The sequence below is a fragment of the Salvia splendens genome, chromosome 4 (genome assembly GCF_004379255.2).
Source record: "Salvia splendens isolate huo1 chromosome 4, SspV2, whole genome shotgun sequence".
Taxonomy (NCBI): Eukaryota; Viridiplantae; Streptophyta; class Magnoliopsida; order Lamiales; family Lamiaceae; genus Salvia; species Salvia splendens.
The window spans coordinates 19,245,019-19,261,644 of record NC_056035.1 but is presented as its reverse complement, the minus strand read 5'-3'; the positions used below and the strand labels follow the sequence as shown (position 1 = coordinate 19,261,644).

The following is a 16,626-nucleotide window of genomic DNA, read 5'->3' as shown; positions in this document are numbered from 1 at the left end:
GTTTCATCAATTTTCTCTATTAATTTAGAATATAGGAGTATTATTTAATCTATTTTTATTAGGATATTGTCATATGTTTTCCATAGATGATAAGGATTTGATATGTTCTTATTTGATTTGTTTTATTTTCTTAGGATATCTTTTTGTAGGGAAGTATTAATGTCCTTACATAAGTATATATACCATATAAATCACAACCATATAATAGATGGATTGGATGAATATGATTTAAATCACTCGAGCTACATTATTTGGGCATTTTCATACATTATCAGGGCAAAATCGGTATTACACACAAATTTGTAGCAATTTCAAAAGTGCAGTTCTGAGATTTCAGTGAGATTAATTTGAGCGGCGATTTCACAACCCACTCTCTCTCCTTTCTCTTTGTCAATTCTATTCTCATTCACTCTCTCTTCCCACCAATTCAACCCTCCCCAAATCCTGGACACCACCAAATCTCACTATAAAACCGAATTTACACTTGTTTTTCGTTGTCAACAAGATAGAAATTGTACATTATTCCAACGTACAATAACTTTTCATCATTATTAGGAGATACAATACATGCAATACTCATTCAATAAGTGAAATATTGATAGGGCTTGTTTCAAGCATGGTTTATTGGTGGTTTTACACTAATCGGGGCACTAAGGTTGAAAAAATGTAGTCGTTTAAGTGTGCAGGAGCTGAAAAGTGTTGGCGGCTAAGTGTAGAAGCAACTTGATCAATTCGAAAAAGAAGCGAAAAACTAGCCAGAACTGAAGGTAAACTGATCAGTTGGAGACAAGTGGAGCAACTGAGCCTGACAAACTGAGCGAGTTGATCAAGATGAGCTAACCACATGAAGACATGAGATGATGAGTCAGATGAGAGAGAAAGAAGAGATGCACTTTTTGGCAATGGACATTAAAGCCAAATCAGGAGGACTCCGCCCTAGGGATTGATGCCTAAGTTGTCCTATAAATAGAGGAGGAAAAGAAGGAGAAATCATTATCGATCAACACACACTCTACATTCTCATATACACTGGGCCGTTAGATAGTATGGAGCAAGGAAGTTAGCCGCCAATGGAGTTGACGTTCTACCATTACATCCCTCCCTTCTTCCTCTTCTAGGGAAATATAGAATAATAAACTACCACCTTCTGCACCAAATCGAGCTAAAAACAACACTATTCGGAAGAATATAAAAGAGATAAAGGATGGAAACTCACACTTCTGGAGAAAATCAAAAGAGAGAGAATTTAAGAGATCAAGGAAATTGGAGCCAAACTGATTTTATTCACAAAAAGGTACTATGCCCACTTCTTCAAACCTTCTAAGTCAATTTAAAGACATAAACAAGTTACTTTTACCGTCCCACGACTATTCACTTTTCTTGATGTTTCATTTCTCATTGCTTAGTAATTCAGTGAAATAGATTTTGATAAAATGCTCATTAGTTATCTTTAATTCCATTATTCTCTTCATTTTGATGTCCATCAGCACATGCAATTTGATCCCGTTTCCGATTCTACTCTGATGAGGTTCAACAACATTTATATACTCCACGTTATCAGCCTTGTCATCAGCTTCATTAACCCGTTGATCATTTGGCAGCAATTCTTCTAGTGGAACCATACTCGTTTCTGTTAAAATGAAAATTATAGAACAAATTGAGTTCATGCACATCAAAATATTCCATCATAATTATAATTACAAAATAAAAATAGATTTATCCTTCATAAAATAATCTATATTTTTTCAGCCTTAAGTTTTAAAAATCATTCCATCTAATTATTCCATTTATGTCGTTTACTCTGATATAAAAATGATTAAGAATTATATCTATATAAAATTATATTTATCAGAGATCATTTGGTATATTTCTGTTGATCCATATAATTGTATTTTAGATCCCGATAGAGTAACTTGTGAAACAATTATTTTCACGTCTGTTGCATTTATAACTTTACCTCCTACTCATAGTAAATGTCACACTTAGTAATGATACGGGATTTTAGGAGAAGTTGTTTTAAGTGTTAAGTGGAGAGAGAAATTAATAGTATATTTATATCAATGGAAGAAGAAATTATTTCCAAAAAATATAAATGTAACCTCTTTTGTGTGGCAAACTAAAAACTAAAGTGTGATATTTATTATGGGACGGAAGAGGGACTGCACGGGTGATTTGTAAACAAATTAAATTATGAAATATAGTTACAAGCTAAAACCCAACTTCCTAATTATGCTATAAATCTATTGGGTAATGGATGTGTGTTTTAGTGGAAATATTTTTGAATTTGTGTTTTAATGTATAATTGAATATTTGACTCATAAATAGATTTAAAGTATTTTTGTTAGATAGATGAAAATAAAATTAATGCCTAATTATGTGCAAGTGTGTTTACTGTGCGGATTGGGGATCGAGGATGCGATCAAATGCAAACTCTATATATTGTACAATCACTAATCTATGATCTTGATCATTAGAAAATGTCAAAAGATGGTAAAATAATAACAACAAAAAATATCAACACAGTGTCAACGATTGATGTTGTATTGAAATTGTCTTGACACTGTGTTCATATTTTCTGTTGCTATTATTTTGTTATCAATTGACATTTTCTAACAGTACGGATCATAATTTAGAATTGTACAATATATAGAGTTTGCATTTTATCAGCACGCGTGCGGATTGTATGTAAGTTTTACGCATCAACCAACAAATTTGGAATTGAAATTTAAAAATCCCACCAAAATCGAATTTAGTTTATGTGACAAAACGAAGAATGCTCCACTTTAATTTCACATTAACAAAGTATTTTCTTAAGCGGGAAGCTTGATGCATGAGCAGCTACAATGATAGTTTTGGCATTTTGTATAAAATAATTTTTAGGATTTATCCATACGAAACTAAACAAACGGTTTGAGCCTTACAATTTCTTCGCTTCACTGGATGTGGAAGGTAATGCCGCACTCCTAAGTCCTTCAAACATAAAATCTCCTTCACGTTTCGCGTTTCGCGTTTCAGAGCTCATCATTTCTGCAGATTGGTTTTGGTTTTGGTGTTGTTCTGCTGAATTTTCATTATTTGCAATTTTTGTAAGCAGCATCTGATTTTTCATTGTTAAACCCTTGAGATCGTATGATGATTCAGTGAATTCCTTAAGAATGCTTATGTGTATGGCTACGGTTGCATAATTTTTCCGATTATTCATAAAATTCCACTTGTGAAGGCTAATTGAGTTGCATAATTTTGGCACTTGAATTCAGAGTGGTTCAATCATATAAGTCAGAGATGGAGATTGACAGAGCAATTAAAGAATGCGATGATAAAAGGTTGAAGACAAAGTACAACAATGCCATCTATGTTATCCAAAGGGCTCTTGCACTTTACTCGTATGCTCCCATTCCCCATCACAATTCTAAGTTTTCAACTTTCTTAGTAGATTTAAAAACTGAATATTTTCATTGGCAGTGTTGAAGAGGTTGCCTTAAGCTTCAATGGAGGGAAAGATTCAACTGTAAGTAACACTTTTTCCCCCTAATAAAATCCTAGGTTGCATTTGGACTTTTGGAGTGAGGGATGGAATCCAGTAAAGTCACTTGAATGATTATTTTTATAATTTATTTACAATCCATAATTCTCAGTTCAAATATTTGATTCTGTTAAGTTGCAATAATATGTAGCCAATTGAAGTACTTTCCCCATATTCCTCCACAGAAATGCAACCTTAAGACGTCTATTGTCATGAATGCTAAACATATGTAATACTATAGTTCTCTTTTCTATAGGTTTTGTTGCACCTTCTTAGGGCTGGCTATTATTTGCATATGGCTGGGAAGAATCAGTCCTTTGGGAATCATGGAGATGGTGAAACCACATTGCCAATAAGGACAATTTATTTTGAGAGCCCAACTGTTTTCCCTGAAATCAATTCATTCACTTATGAAACAGCTTCTATGTATGCTCTCTCTCTCTCTCTCAATTCATTCACTTATGAAACAGCTTCTATGTATGCTCTCTCTCTCTCTCTCCGCTTTATCTGATTCTCTTATCTTTTTCTCCTTTGTTGCTTTGCGTGAAGCTCTGCATGCTTCTTCCTTTCTTTCCGTTATTATGAAAGTAGAGTAAAATTTATAAATATGCATGGCACAATATGATTATATTTCTTTCTATTCTCTTGCAAATAGACGACAGGTGCAACAGTCCTATTTTGCATCCTCTAATGATATTATCCTTTTAGTATTTATACACTTTCTTTCCAACCTTGATAGTTTCAGATTGCAAATGGACATTGTCCGCTCAGATTTCAAATCTGGCCTGGAGGCTCTTTTAAAAGCTAAGCCCATTAGAGCTTTTTTTCTTGGTGTTCGAATTGGTGATCCGACTGCAGTATGTGTTCCACTTTCTCTCTGCATGGATGTTGACTATGCACTATTAGTTTGAATGAGAGAACAGAATTTTTAGAGATTAATTTACCATAATCTTTAGGTAGGGCAAGAGCAGTTCTCCCCTAGCTCACCTGGTTGGCCACCATTCATGAGAGTGAATCCCATCTTGGATTGGTCTTACAGGTTGGTCCTCTATTTTGAAGTTGTATCAAGTTTTTGTAAGTGTTTAGTAGTATCTGAATGATATAGTTATAAAGATATATGAGTTAGTGGAAGATTTTTGCATCATATAGTGGCAAGGTTTCAAAATATTTTCTGATATCTTTCAACTCAATACTTCTTCAGTTCGGATAAAAATAGATGTACCTGGTGATTAGAGTATGCTCTTTTTCTTTATCCTTTTTTAAAAGTATTCAAAAAGTATGAATGTTTCTTTAATCGTAAGTCGGTTATCTAGAAACATAAAGAAACATGTATATTAAACTGTTCGTAAGCTATAATAGATTATTATCATACAACATTGTTGCATATAATGGTGTTTTATTAAACTGTTACCATTAATCCAAACCGATACACACATACATGGACACAAAATTAGGATTAATAGAGGATCTAGGTAAAGGTGCTTAGTGGTTTATATTACTTGGAATGCATGGCTTGATTAAGTTTAATTATCATCTTATTGGCTACTTGTTCATTTTGGGAGGAAGCTACCCAATAATCATGCCGGAAATTTAGAACTTATTTCTTTGTAGGATGAACAACTTCTTGTTGTCTGTTACCTTAAGTGTATGTCTAACCTTTAACTAATTGTGTTGCAGAGATGTTTGGGAATTTCTCTTGACTTGCAAGGTCTCGTACTGCAGTCTCTATGATCAAGGGTAATTTATTGCCTGTAGGCCTTTGAATCTCAAGTTACTAAGAATACTACTCCCTCCATCTTCCAAAACATGACATGTTTTGCCGTTTCGGGTTGCCGCCATTTAAAGACACATGTACCTTTCCATATTTAGTAAATGGGTCTCATACTCCATTAACTCATTACACTCACATTCTACTATAAAATTAATATACAAAAATGGGACCCATATTCCACTAACTTTTTCTCTCATTTCCTTTATAAAGTTAAACAATTTCTTAAAATCCATGCTATATCAAAACGTGTCTTTAAATGGCAGACAGAGGGAGTAGTTTTTAGTAGCTAGCATGCATCTTTTGAATAATTGGTTAAAATCTAATATCTTTCTAGTGTTTGTTGTTCTCTCCTTGATTTTGGTCTTATCTTGTCTTTAAATTTACTGTATTCTGCCATGTTCTCTAAATTGTTTGTGGTATTTAATTTTCATTTCTTTTATTACTTTTATCTTTTTATGTATTTGATATTGTTCTAATTGTTTTTCTATAACTTTTTCTCCAGTTACACTTCAATTGGTAGCATTCATAACACAGTTCCTAATGCACTGTTGTCCCTGAGCAAATCCACCAGCAGTGAAGATAAATTTAAACCTGCTTATATGCTTTCTGATGGAAGATTGGAAAGAGCTGGGAGAGCTAAAAGTTTCATTTCTCAGCCATCGTCTGCTGCTGTTAAGGGCTTCAAAAATGAGGATTATTTCATGAAAAGCATGTTTACAGCCTCGGTCATTGCTGTGGGTGAAGAAATCCTGTGCGTTCTTTGTTGTCCATTCCTATCTTGAAAACTCTTTTCGGCCTTGGCCTCCATAGGGATGCATGTTATCTTCAAAAGTTCTAATTGTGGTTGAATGTCTTCTTGCTTAATCCATTAATTATTTTTCCTCATTTAGCGTTTGTCTATTAGCTTGTATTAGATTTGTTTGGCTATCGTTTTTCTACATTTTGTATGCTCAATAGTCAGTCGTTCTTGTGTAGTTGTGTTTGTGTAAGTGTGCATGTGTTATTCTTATTTTCCCATGATAAATTAGTTTTGTTGCAGTTGGTTATGGACCCCATATACTTTTGTTTAGTTATAACTCATTCATGGAATTTCGATTTTTCTATTAACATTTAGTGTAATGTATCCACAAATAGGTTTTATTATGCCAACATTTCCTCCATCTTCTGAGACTGTTGCATCGATTGAACGCGCCTTATTTAGCATTTGTACACACAACTAGATCTATAAACTAGTGGCACTTGTTTCATGGAGAATTTAAATTTAAATGCAGAGGTCCTCCATCTTGCTTCTGTATAGGAAAACACTGTCAATAGAAAGGTATCTTTAGGGCCTGTTTACTTTGCAAGTTATGCCAAGAAAATAATGATTAGATAAATTTTACTTGTGTTTAATTTGCAAGTTACAATTTTTAATGGGCCTTAGAAATAATCTTAGGTCAGCATTTGTCATTTACTAATTCATAGTTAGTATTTCTCACCAAAAAATAACTCTATATTCTCCAAACATTGTTCTAAAAGCTAACCCTATCTATCTAGTTATTGTACTATCTGGTTAGAATATGTGATTCTCTTTGTTTTGTAAACAATGTTTTTGTGTTGTTCCCATAGCTCAGGTTTGGCACAGTTGAGGATCCAATGAGATCCATATTGTCCAGAAAGCTTCATTCCATAGGCTGGGCTGTTTCACATGTTGCTGTTATCAGAAATGATGTATGTTTTTCTAATATGACGCCTCTTGTTTTTTACTTTGTTCATGCTCTTTGTCCTGCTGCTGAATCATACGTTGAGCTATAGGCCTCTGCTATGTAAATATATGAGTTTTAACTCATTTGGCTAAGATGTAAACTGGTGGGTTGCACTTGCACCTTGCACATTCCCCCCTGCACCTCGCACAAGTTGCATTTTTCAACATCTTCTGTGTGCTTGCATAATGCTGGGAAATTCATCACCATGCTTTCTGATTTCATCTTCTTCTTTCTCGAGCAAGACATGCTTATTTGCAGCCCTTTCCTTTATAAGAGCTTATGATTTGTTGAGATTCTTTTCTGTTCAAATGCATTACATGCGTTTGACTTCACTTTGGTCATCTTCCAGATTGATTCTGTTGCGGATGAAGTTGAGAGACAAAAGTCTATGACTGATATGGTATACCTTATGTCTCTCTCTCTCTCCCCCCTTACATGTGTGCGTAACTGCGTATGCACACACATATGATTGTGAATTAAACATATTTAAATGCAATTTGATTTGAGACTTTCTCTAACTGATATAAGGGTGTATTGCTACCACAGGTTTTCATATATGGAGGTTTTGGTCCATTACCATCTGATGTTACTGCAGCTGGTGTCGCCAAGGCTTTCGGTGTCCGCATGGTATATCTTGTCTGTTTCCTGGATCTTTTAGCCTATGTTAATGATTCAAAATTCTAGTCCTTGTGGTCTTAGTTAATCTTGTAATGAAAAGTTAGGAGTCAGTTAGATGCCTTTGTAGAGATTAATAATTGGCTGTTACCTTCACTGCCCCATACGCTTATTACTGCTCTTCTTTCTCCAAAGGCCCTTGAAAAAGAATTTGAAGAATGCCTACAGAATCTTATAGGGGAAAAGTGCACAGTTGAGAGGAATGAGGTAACTTAATGTACAATTTAAGTGTAGTTAATGATTTCATTTCATGATGAAATATTGCTAGAAATAGTGGGACTATATGGATAAGCAAATTTATACCTGGATGAATGTGAATTTACTCAGTAGAAAACCTTATCCACTACCTGCTAGAACTAGCATAAAATTTTTCTTATACAAACATGTCAGCACAACCTACTACGTTGAAGATGTAACATCTTAGTTCATTTATTAGGTTTGCATAAGAAGTGAGTGTGAAGTGAAGTGGGATTAATTCTGGACATCATCTTCTGTAAATGATAAGAAGGGTCAAAAGTATATGTGAAGGAGAAGTTGGTTCAGAGACTAGGACTGGAGCATTTAAAGAACTTGGCATTAATCCAAATTAGAGGTTTAAACAATACAGTCAAGGATGATTATAGTACATTAGTGAATAACTATCAAACCTTCTCTTGCAGTTTTTAAGTTTCAGAGAACTAATTTTTGAGAAAAGAGGGTTACTCTTTTTTATAAAAAAAATTAAAATAAAAACACCCCTAAAGAGAGTTACTCCATTGAATCATTGATGTCACATAGCATAAGTATATTGAATTTCTTGTTGACAGTTTATCTTGTCTGTTTCCAATTACCAGATGGCTAAGTTGCCTGAAGGAATCACTGAGCTGTTGCATCATGAAAATCTGAGTTTGCCTTTGGTAAGTTAATCTCATCTCCTGCAGTTTTGGCCCTTATATTCATATTTCATACCAATTACAAAGTTTTTGATAAGAGTGTTTGAGGCGTAATGCTGACTGCTTTAAGATATTTGCCTCATGAGAGAGCAACGGAAAATCTTTTCATTTAGAGACTAGTAACTATTAAGCATGTTAACCCATTATTGCTTGGAAATCACTTGTCTTTATTTGGGTATCTGAAGATGGATCTATATAATTCTGTTTCCATCTCTATTTAATAGATCAAGTGCCAAAATGTGATCATTCTTAATGCAACAAATGTTAAAGAGCTGGAGCAGGAGTGGGATTGCTTGATTGAATTAATGAGATCCTGTGGGTATTTGCAAATGACGGGACCATTTGTGTCAAAGAGATTAGCGACGATGCTTTCTGATGTGAGTCTCTATGAGCCTATTTACTTATACTCCTTCCGTCCACGACAAATAGACCACATTGTGAATGGCACGGGTTTTATTGAAGATTGGTAAAGTAAGAGAGAATGAAAAAAAGTAAGAGAAAAGTGGTGTTAGTGGGATGTGAGGTCTATATTATTAGTAGTGTTTAATTGTGTTAGGTAGCAAATGTGGGGTCATTTTTCAAACTTGGTTTATTTTTTCGTGGACAACCAAAAATGACAAATGTGATCTATTTTTTATGGACGGAGGGAGTATGTTATTATTCTTCGGTTTGTCAAACCTTGCATTTTAGTCAATGGACAAATTCCATGGTCATGACTTACATTCGTGGTTGAATCTGGGTAATATTATGAGTACGCATTGAATAATCTTCCACTAAATAGGTAGAAGAAGATATCTTCCTAAATTATGTCTGATGATACAACGTCGTAATCATCCGTGATGCAGGTGGAAATTGCTGAACCTCTGTCGGAAATTTGTATGGAGTTTCCTGATCTAGTCATTGGTAAGATTATTCTGATAATGGATCACTTGGTTGATCTGATCTTCCATCAAACTTAATTATGTCTTGTTTCATTGGTACGTGAAGGTGGCTATAGGGAATCGAGAAGCGGCCCTGTAGTCGTTACCTTCAAAGGGAAGGTATGACTGTTTACAATATTTCAACAACATACGTATAATGAGGTTGCATAACATGTCGAACAATTTGCAGGATAAAGCTAGAAGCAGTGCTGCTATAGCAGCATTACGTAAGAAGTTCCATCATGGCGCCTTTTCTGAAATCGACTGAACTGGATTGCTATACAGTACTTGAAAACCTGCTTCGATTTGTCAAGACTGTGGTAAAGGACTATAAGGAAAGATGCCGAACAGATGAGACGAGGACGAGGAGTGGAGTCCTGATTGAAAGGGAAAGGAATTGAAATATGAACATGATGAATGATGGCTCACTGTAGTATCACAAGGAAACAAATTTCATGAATTGATTGCATCCAATAAAAGCCTCTAGTTAACATGCATTTGAATGGAGGGACATGCGATGTATTAATGAAGAACCCCACACTGCACCAATGTTACTATAATATTAATTTCTGAGTAATTATAGGTAAAAAGGATTAGATAAATCATAAAATGAATTACAGTAATATTCAATCTCAGTATCCAGAATGTGAAACGTCTTGATAAAAATGGTTAAGAGGAAACTTTTGGTAGCACAAAACAGGGCAAGGTAATTGAAAAAAAGGAAGGAAAGTACAACCACAAAATAAAAAATAGAGCAGGCTCCCACATTTGAAACACACAAAATAACACTAGTACAGCATCTGGGAGTCCTGAAAAATATAGGCCGTAGTATTTTGATATATCAATCCAAGCTTGTTATTGGACTGCAGCAACGAGCTCAAATAATTCAAGCTTTAGGCTTGAGGACCTTGACAGTCTCCCAGGTGAAGTCGGGATCATCGCGGCCAAAGTGACCATAAGCAGCAGTCTTCTGGTACCTGAAGTTTCCTCCTCTCAGCAAGTCTAGGTTGATGGCCATCATTCCTGGCCTGAAGTCGAAGTTCTCCTTGATAAGGCTCAGAATATCCTTGTCTGGGATTGTCCCCGTCTTGTATGTATCAACAAACACAGACAGTGGCTCTGCTACTCCAATAGCATACGACACTTGCACAATGCATCTACGGGCAAGACCAGATGCCACGATACTCTTAGCTGCTTGCCTCACAATGTATGCTCCACTTCTGTCCACCTTGGTTGGATCTTTGCCAGAGAAAGCACCACCACCATGAGCACCCCACCCACCGTAGGTGTCAATAATGATCTTCCTACCCGTAAGACCAGCATCTCCATGGGGACCACCAATCACGAACCGGCCAGATGGGTTGAGATGGAAGATGGTCTTGTCATCAAGATACTGTTCAGGAATCACGGGCTTGATGACATGCTCCTTCAAGTCAGCTGCAATCTGATCATTTGTAACAGTCTCATCATGCTGGGTAGAGATGAGGACTGTGTGAACTCTAATAGGAACCATGGCACCTCCTTCGTTTCTGTACTCAACAGTAACTTGTGTCTTGCCATCAGGTCTCAACCAAGCACAGGTCTTGTTCTTCCTCACTTCCGTGAGTTTGGCCCCGAGCTTGGTCGCAAGGACGTGAGTGAGCGGCATCAGCTCTGGTGTTTCATCAGTGGCATAGCCGAACATGTGCCCTTGGTCACCAGCTCCAATCTCTTCAGGTTTCTTGGTGAGGTGACCGTGAACTCCTTGGGCAATATCAGGGCTCTGTTGCTCAATGTTGACAAGGACCTTGCAGTTATCAGCATCGAGGCCAACATCTGGTGATGTGAACCCGATCCCTCTGCAGGTATCACGAACTATCTTTTCATAGTCAACCGTAGCCTTGGTTGTGATCTCACCAAAGACCATGACCATGTTGGTTTTCGTGCAAGTCTCACAAGCGACTTTGCTCTCGGGGTCCTGTTCTAGGCAAGCATCAAGAATGGCATCCGAGACTTGATCGCAGAGCTTGTCAGGGTGTCCTTCATTGACAGACTCTGAGGTGAACAGGAAGGTATCCATATCGGATCTGGAAATCACGATCAGCGATGCGTCAGTTATAGATTCTAGCATATGCAAAAAATTCAATAATTTAAATGACAGTTAAGTAACTATATAGGCGCCAACCTAAAAAGCTACCCCTATAAAGGTGCAACAAAATTTAAGTTGACTATCACAAAATGAATAAACAGCAAGTAGCTATAGTAGAATCAACTTATATTTTTCTTCCAACTCCAAAGTTACCGGAGTAAATGGTACAGACTAATTCATGTATAGGAACATTAAGAACTTTTGAAAGGCAGATCTAGCAGATCTAGAAGTTCTATATTAAGTAAACAATTTCCGAATTATGGATCAATAAATAATTTTCCGAATGATGTACAGAATAAAAAAAACAGATCTTAAGCTGATAGCCACAGCATTCTCTTAATGATGAACAAGATCTGAATCTAACTTACAATACAGTTCAAATATCAACATCCACCATCACAATTGCAATTAAAAATCTTCGATTCGGTAAACGAAAAGGTATTGCAGCACATTCATCATCGAAAACAATATAGCTGCCGACATTAAAGTTGCATAAATTTCAGAGATCGGTATAACACAAAAATGAAAGCGAAACACTAGATATACAACAATAACAAAGCATGATTGCCAAATCTAACACAGAATTAGAAAAAAAAAGCAATCATTGTGCGTACCTTCTGGCAAAAGAAGAGGCCGAGATCTGCAGATTGATATGAGGAAGGATGAGAGAAGCAGCGTAGTGAGAGACTGAAATGAGGCAAGTGTATTTATAGATCCGAATCCAATGGAATCGCTCATTCACATGATAATTAAAAATCAAAGAATAAAAATATACACTGTCCGGGACCCACCTAGAGGCCTTAAGATGTTGCCAGCTGACTGCCGGGGGCTCGATCGACGGTTGTCTGCTGTATTCTCGCGGTAGGTGAGTTGTAAATTCATAAATACCAGAAAATACTGTAATATAATATGTGAGTTGTACCAGGCGCATTGAGGGATTGTACTTGGGTTGGTGGAATGGGGCAAAACTTGGTTAACATTTCTCTACGCGGTGCAGACAAAATAAAGTTGAATCGGAAATCAAGAAAAATCATAAAAATAGAAAATATTTTGGGATCTTGAATAGTAATAAAGCAATCCTGACTAGAATAATCTTTGTTTTTTCGAATTAATGCATAACCATTATTTTTTCCATTTTCATATTGCTAATAGTAAGACAATTTAGGAAAAATTTTGGTTTTAATAAATTGATGTATTATATGCCATATATGTGTCTTTGTTCAAAAATTTGATAGTTTACCGACCCAAAATGTTACACCTTCATGTATTGTATACGTATATGTGTCCTTGTTCAATAATTTGATAGTTTACCAGAAATATTGACTGCCCCACCTACTTTTACATTAATTAGCTCTCTTTCCAAGGTAGATATTGCGCAATATCACTACCAATTTTTAATGCAACTTAGAGCATCTCCAGTGGGCGGACATCCACTAGGACATCCCAAAAACACCTCCTGCCACGTCACTAGGACATCCCACCCCACTGCTACATCACTAGGACATCCCATGCATATCCGCCCTTCCCATCGCCCTTCTCACTAGGACATCCCGCAATAAAAAAAATCATAAATTCACAAATAAAACAATTTACGTTTACGGAAATAAAATTTGACCGAGAATACGAACGGGAAAAATTAAAAACTTTATCGGAAAAAACATACATGATTCGAAAAAAAAATTACACACTAATAAAAAAAAAATTCATACATTATCACGTCAACCCCTCCGAGTCCAAACCTCTTCGATAATATCCTGCTGAAGTCGAATATGGGCATCTGTTTGCCGCATGTCGGCAAATGCACGCAGCCGCTCGACCTCTCCATGAGGTACCCCCAATTCACATTCGCGGTGGCCACGCCGTGACTTGGACCTGCACCCGTATCATCTTCATTGGTCCACTGAGTCAGTTCCGCAGCTTCATTTTCGACAATCATGTTCCGCAAATTCAACGAGCCGTATATATAGAGTTTCAAAAAAAAAAAAATAATAAAAACGGGACGTCCGACCGGACGTCCGAGTTGAAGCCACAGTGGCGGACGTCCGCCCGCCCGTCGCCGGGATGTCCGAGGACACCCGACGTCCTCACGGGACGTCCGTATCCGACCTCCGACCTCCCAACGGCGGACGTCCCGTCGCCCTTCCCGGTGTCCGACCGGACGTCCTACCGGAGGGGCGCCATAGGAGATGCTCTTACCTTTTATTTCATCATCACTTCTAATTGCAAATTGTTTCTCGAGATTGGGGTGACCACCCTCATAACTGTTTAGCTCCAAAAATAATTATGCCCAATCAACTAATGCTCCAAGGTTCATAATTTATCCGACGGAATCTATTGAAAAATAAAATTAAAGAATTTTAAATTGTTAATTTGTTGTTTGGAATTTTTTAGTTATATTTTTTCGTTTTCGTTTTTATCTTTTTTTATATTTAGTTATATTTATATTTTCCAATTAGAATATTAGGTGGAATATATTCAAATAATTAATATATGATGTGTTATTTTATAACGGAAAAGTGAACCACTCCGTCAAAAAAGGATTGAAATATATATATATATATATATATATATATATATAGGGTAGTGATCTATGGGAAACACACCTTAACCAAATAACTAGAGAATAAATCATAGCCACAAGATCAAAAAAATCAAGGGCTAGTATTAATACATGTAATTTTTGAATTTAAAGGAGAAATTAGTTCCCCTATCACTAATTTACTTCACAATAACAAAGAGGGGGTATAATGGCCATTGCACATACAAAACTATCAACACAAACTTTTATGCTTTTCTATGGTGCGGGGGTGATGGCGGAGCAGCCGCGAGAGTAGGAGCGGCCGGAGCGCGGCGGGCTAGGGATCCTGTTTGCGGAGAGAGCGTCGTACGAGATGTAGTAGTGGATCGCTTTGTTCCAGAACAGAGATCGCCGATTAGGCGCACCTTCTTCCTCGCCGTAGGCTGGCGTCTCACATTGGTCGGCGGCGGAGAGGAGGGGCTGCTCTTCTAATCATTCACTGTCTTATTTATATGCATTCATTCATTAATGTCGACTACACACAGGTCCTAGAAATTCTCTTTTGGATTTCATCTCTTGTAGTTGTCAAAGATGAATTTGTTGAAGAAAGATGAATTTCTAGATCCATTGTCCATCAAACAAGCTTTATGGAGATTCATAATCTTTTCAGATATAAGGACTAAGGAGAATTTTTTATGTTGACATGACGTCCTATTTGTAGAAGGTTATTTTAATGTTTGAAAGGATCTATTTATGGCTTTTTTTACGATCAGCATTATTGATATACAAGATGGCATTTGTTTATTTATTTCCCTTAGAGCTAATAGTGATGTATTTTGTTAACAACAATGAAGTAAAATCATGCTAAAAGTGATGTGTTTTGTGAACAAGAGTGAAGTAAAATCATGATAAGAGTGATGTGTTTCGTAAACAAGAGTGAAGTAAAATCATGATAAGAGTGATGTGTTTCGTAAACAAGAATGAAGTAAAATCATGATAAGAGTGATGTGTTTTGTGAACAAGAGTGAAGTAAAATCATGATAAAAGTGATGTGTTTTGTGAACAAGAGTGAAGTAAAATCATGATAAGAGTGATGTGTTTTGTGAACAAGTGTGAAGTAAAATCATGATAAGAGTGATGTGTTTTGTGAACAAGAGTGAAGTAAAATCATGATAAGAGTGATGTGTTTCGTAAACAAGAGTGAAGTAAAATCATGATAAGAGTGATGTGTTTTGTAAACAAGAGTGAAGTAAAATCATGATAAGAGTGATGTGTTTTGTGAACAAGAGTGAAGTAAAATCATGATAAGAGCGATGTGTTTTGTGAACAAGAGTGAAGTAAAATCATAGTAAGAGTGATGTGTTTTGTGAACAAGAGTGAAGTAAAATCATGATAACAGTGATGTGTTTTGTGAACAGAGTGAAGTAAAATCATGGTTACAGTGTTGTGTTCCAGGGTAAGAGGGATGATTCTTTGGTTAAATTAGTAACAATACATTTGCATTGTTTCTTATGCATTTATAATCATTACATACTAAAATCTTGCCAATTTTACTATAGTAAATTAGTAAAATTTAAATCAATTCAATCAAGAGGGAGACACACTTCCACGCTGGTGGTCTTCACCATCCGGCAAACAGGGCAGCATCGCATCGCTTGCAGACGCAGACGTGGCGGCATGACCACACCATCACATTCGCCAGCTCCCTCTCGCACACCTTGCAGTCGAGCCTGACCGGCCCCACGCGGTCAGGGTCCTCGAACGACGACTCCCCCTCCTCCTCCACCGCCTCCGCGTACTGGCGCGCCGCGTTGGTCTCCTGCAGCCCCTCGCTCAGCGACACCACCGCGTGCTCCAGGTGAAACCGAGGCTTGAGCGGCGTAACGCGAGGAAGAATATCAAATACGATTACTCGCTCTCATCCGCCTCAGCTCCTCCGTCGTCATCTTCGTCGTACTACACCGCGTCGGAGGAGTCTCTGCACACACGGTCGCTCGATTTGTACGGTGGGAGGCAGAGTTTTAGGGTTCAAGGTATCGACGACGAGATCGAGATTATGTGCAAAAACCTAGGTTTTTCTGGTATTGATGATTCCGCGGGCGTTGCGATGGCGACGGAGTGGACATTTCCATCTCAGTGAACTAAATCCTTCTTCCACTGCACAACTGCAAAGTTAAATCTATAGAATCTAAATTCATGAATCCATACGCAAAATTAGAACATGAATTCTGATTGAATAAAATTAGGCGAATGACATGGAATCAGAAGTTGAAACAGAAGCATAATTAAAAGATCTGCAGCACTGCTCAAAATGTGAAGAAACGTCGAAATTGAGGGGAACAAAGTTGATTTCCAAAAATGCCCTCATGCAGTTTTTTATTAACTAAAAATGTTTACTTATTTTAATCATTGGA

General features: G+C 36.8%; 2 protein-coding genes across 8 annotated transcripts; one reads left to right on the top strand and one right to left on the bottom strand.

Annotated features, from left to right (window-relative positions):
* The first annotated feature begins 1,028 nt into the window (after positions 1-1,028).
* On the top strand, positions 1,029-10,063 carry LOC121799028 (FAD synthase-like). 6 transcript variants are annotated; one of them, XM_042198342.1, is made up of 17 exons: positions 1,029-1,294; positions 3,258-3,383; positions 3,463-3,508; positions 3,780-3,949; positions 4,263-4,380; positions 4,480-4,562; positions 5,201-5,260; positions 5,797-6,045; positions 6,908-7,004; positions 7,389-7,439; positions 7,586-7,666; positions 7,850-7,921; positions 8,548-8,610; positions 8,871-9,023; positions 9,492-9,549; positions 9,634-9,686; positions 9,757-10,063. In XM_042198342.1, the coding sequence occupies exons 2-17, from the start codon at positions 3,283-3,285 to the stop codon at positions 9,832-9,834; spliced, it is 1,533 nt and encodes a 510-aa protein (XP_042054276.1). In that variant the 5' UTR covers positions 1,029-1,294; positions 3,258-3,282; the 3' UTR covers positions 9,835-10,063. The 6 variants fall into 6 exon arrangements, with proteins under 6 accessions (XP_042054276.1, XP_042054278.1, XP_042054273.1 ...); XM_042198344.1 differs by lacking the exon at positions 1,029-1,294 and adding an exon at positions 2,799-2,949 and having other exon boundaries at positions 5,797-6,028; positions 6,903-7,004; XM_042198339.1 differs by lacking the exon at positions 1,029-1,294 and adding an exon at positions 2,799-2,949.
* An 80-nt stretch (positions 10,064-10,143) lies between these two features.
* Positions 10,144-12,591, bottom strand: LOC121799029 (S-adenosylmethionine synthase 3-like). 2 transcript variants are annotated; one of them, XM_042198346.1, is made up of 3 exons: positions 12,486-12,591; positions 12,309-12,381; positions 10,144-11,632 (listed from the first exon to the last, which is right to left on the bottom strand). In XM_042198346.1, exons 1-3 carry the CDS (start codon positions 12,574-12,576, stop codon positions 10,453-10,455), a joined length of 1,344 nt encoding a protein of 447 aa, XP_042054280.1. In that variant the 5' UTR covers positions 12,577-12,591; the 3' UTR covers positions 10,144-10,452. The 2 variants fall into 2 exon arrangements, with proteins under 2 accessions (XP_042054280.1, XP_042054281.1); XM_042198347.1 differs by lacking the exon at positions 12,486-12,591 and having other exon boundaries at positions 10,144-11,669; positions 12,309-12,447.
* Positions 12,592-16,626: the final 4,035 nt, after the last annotated feature.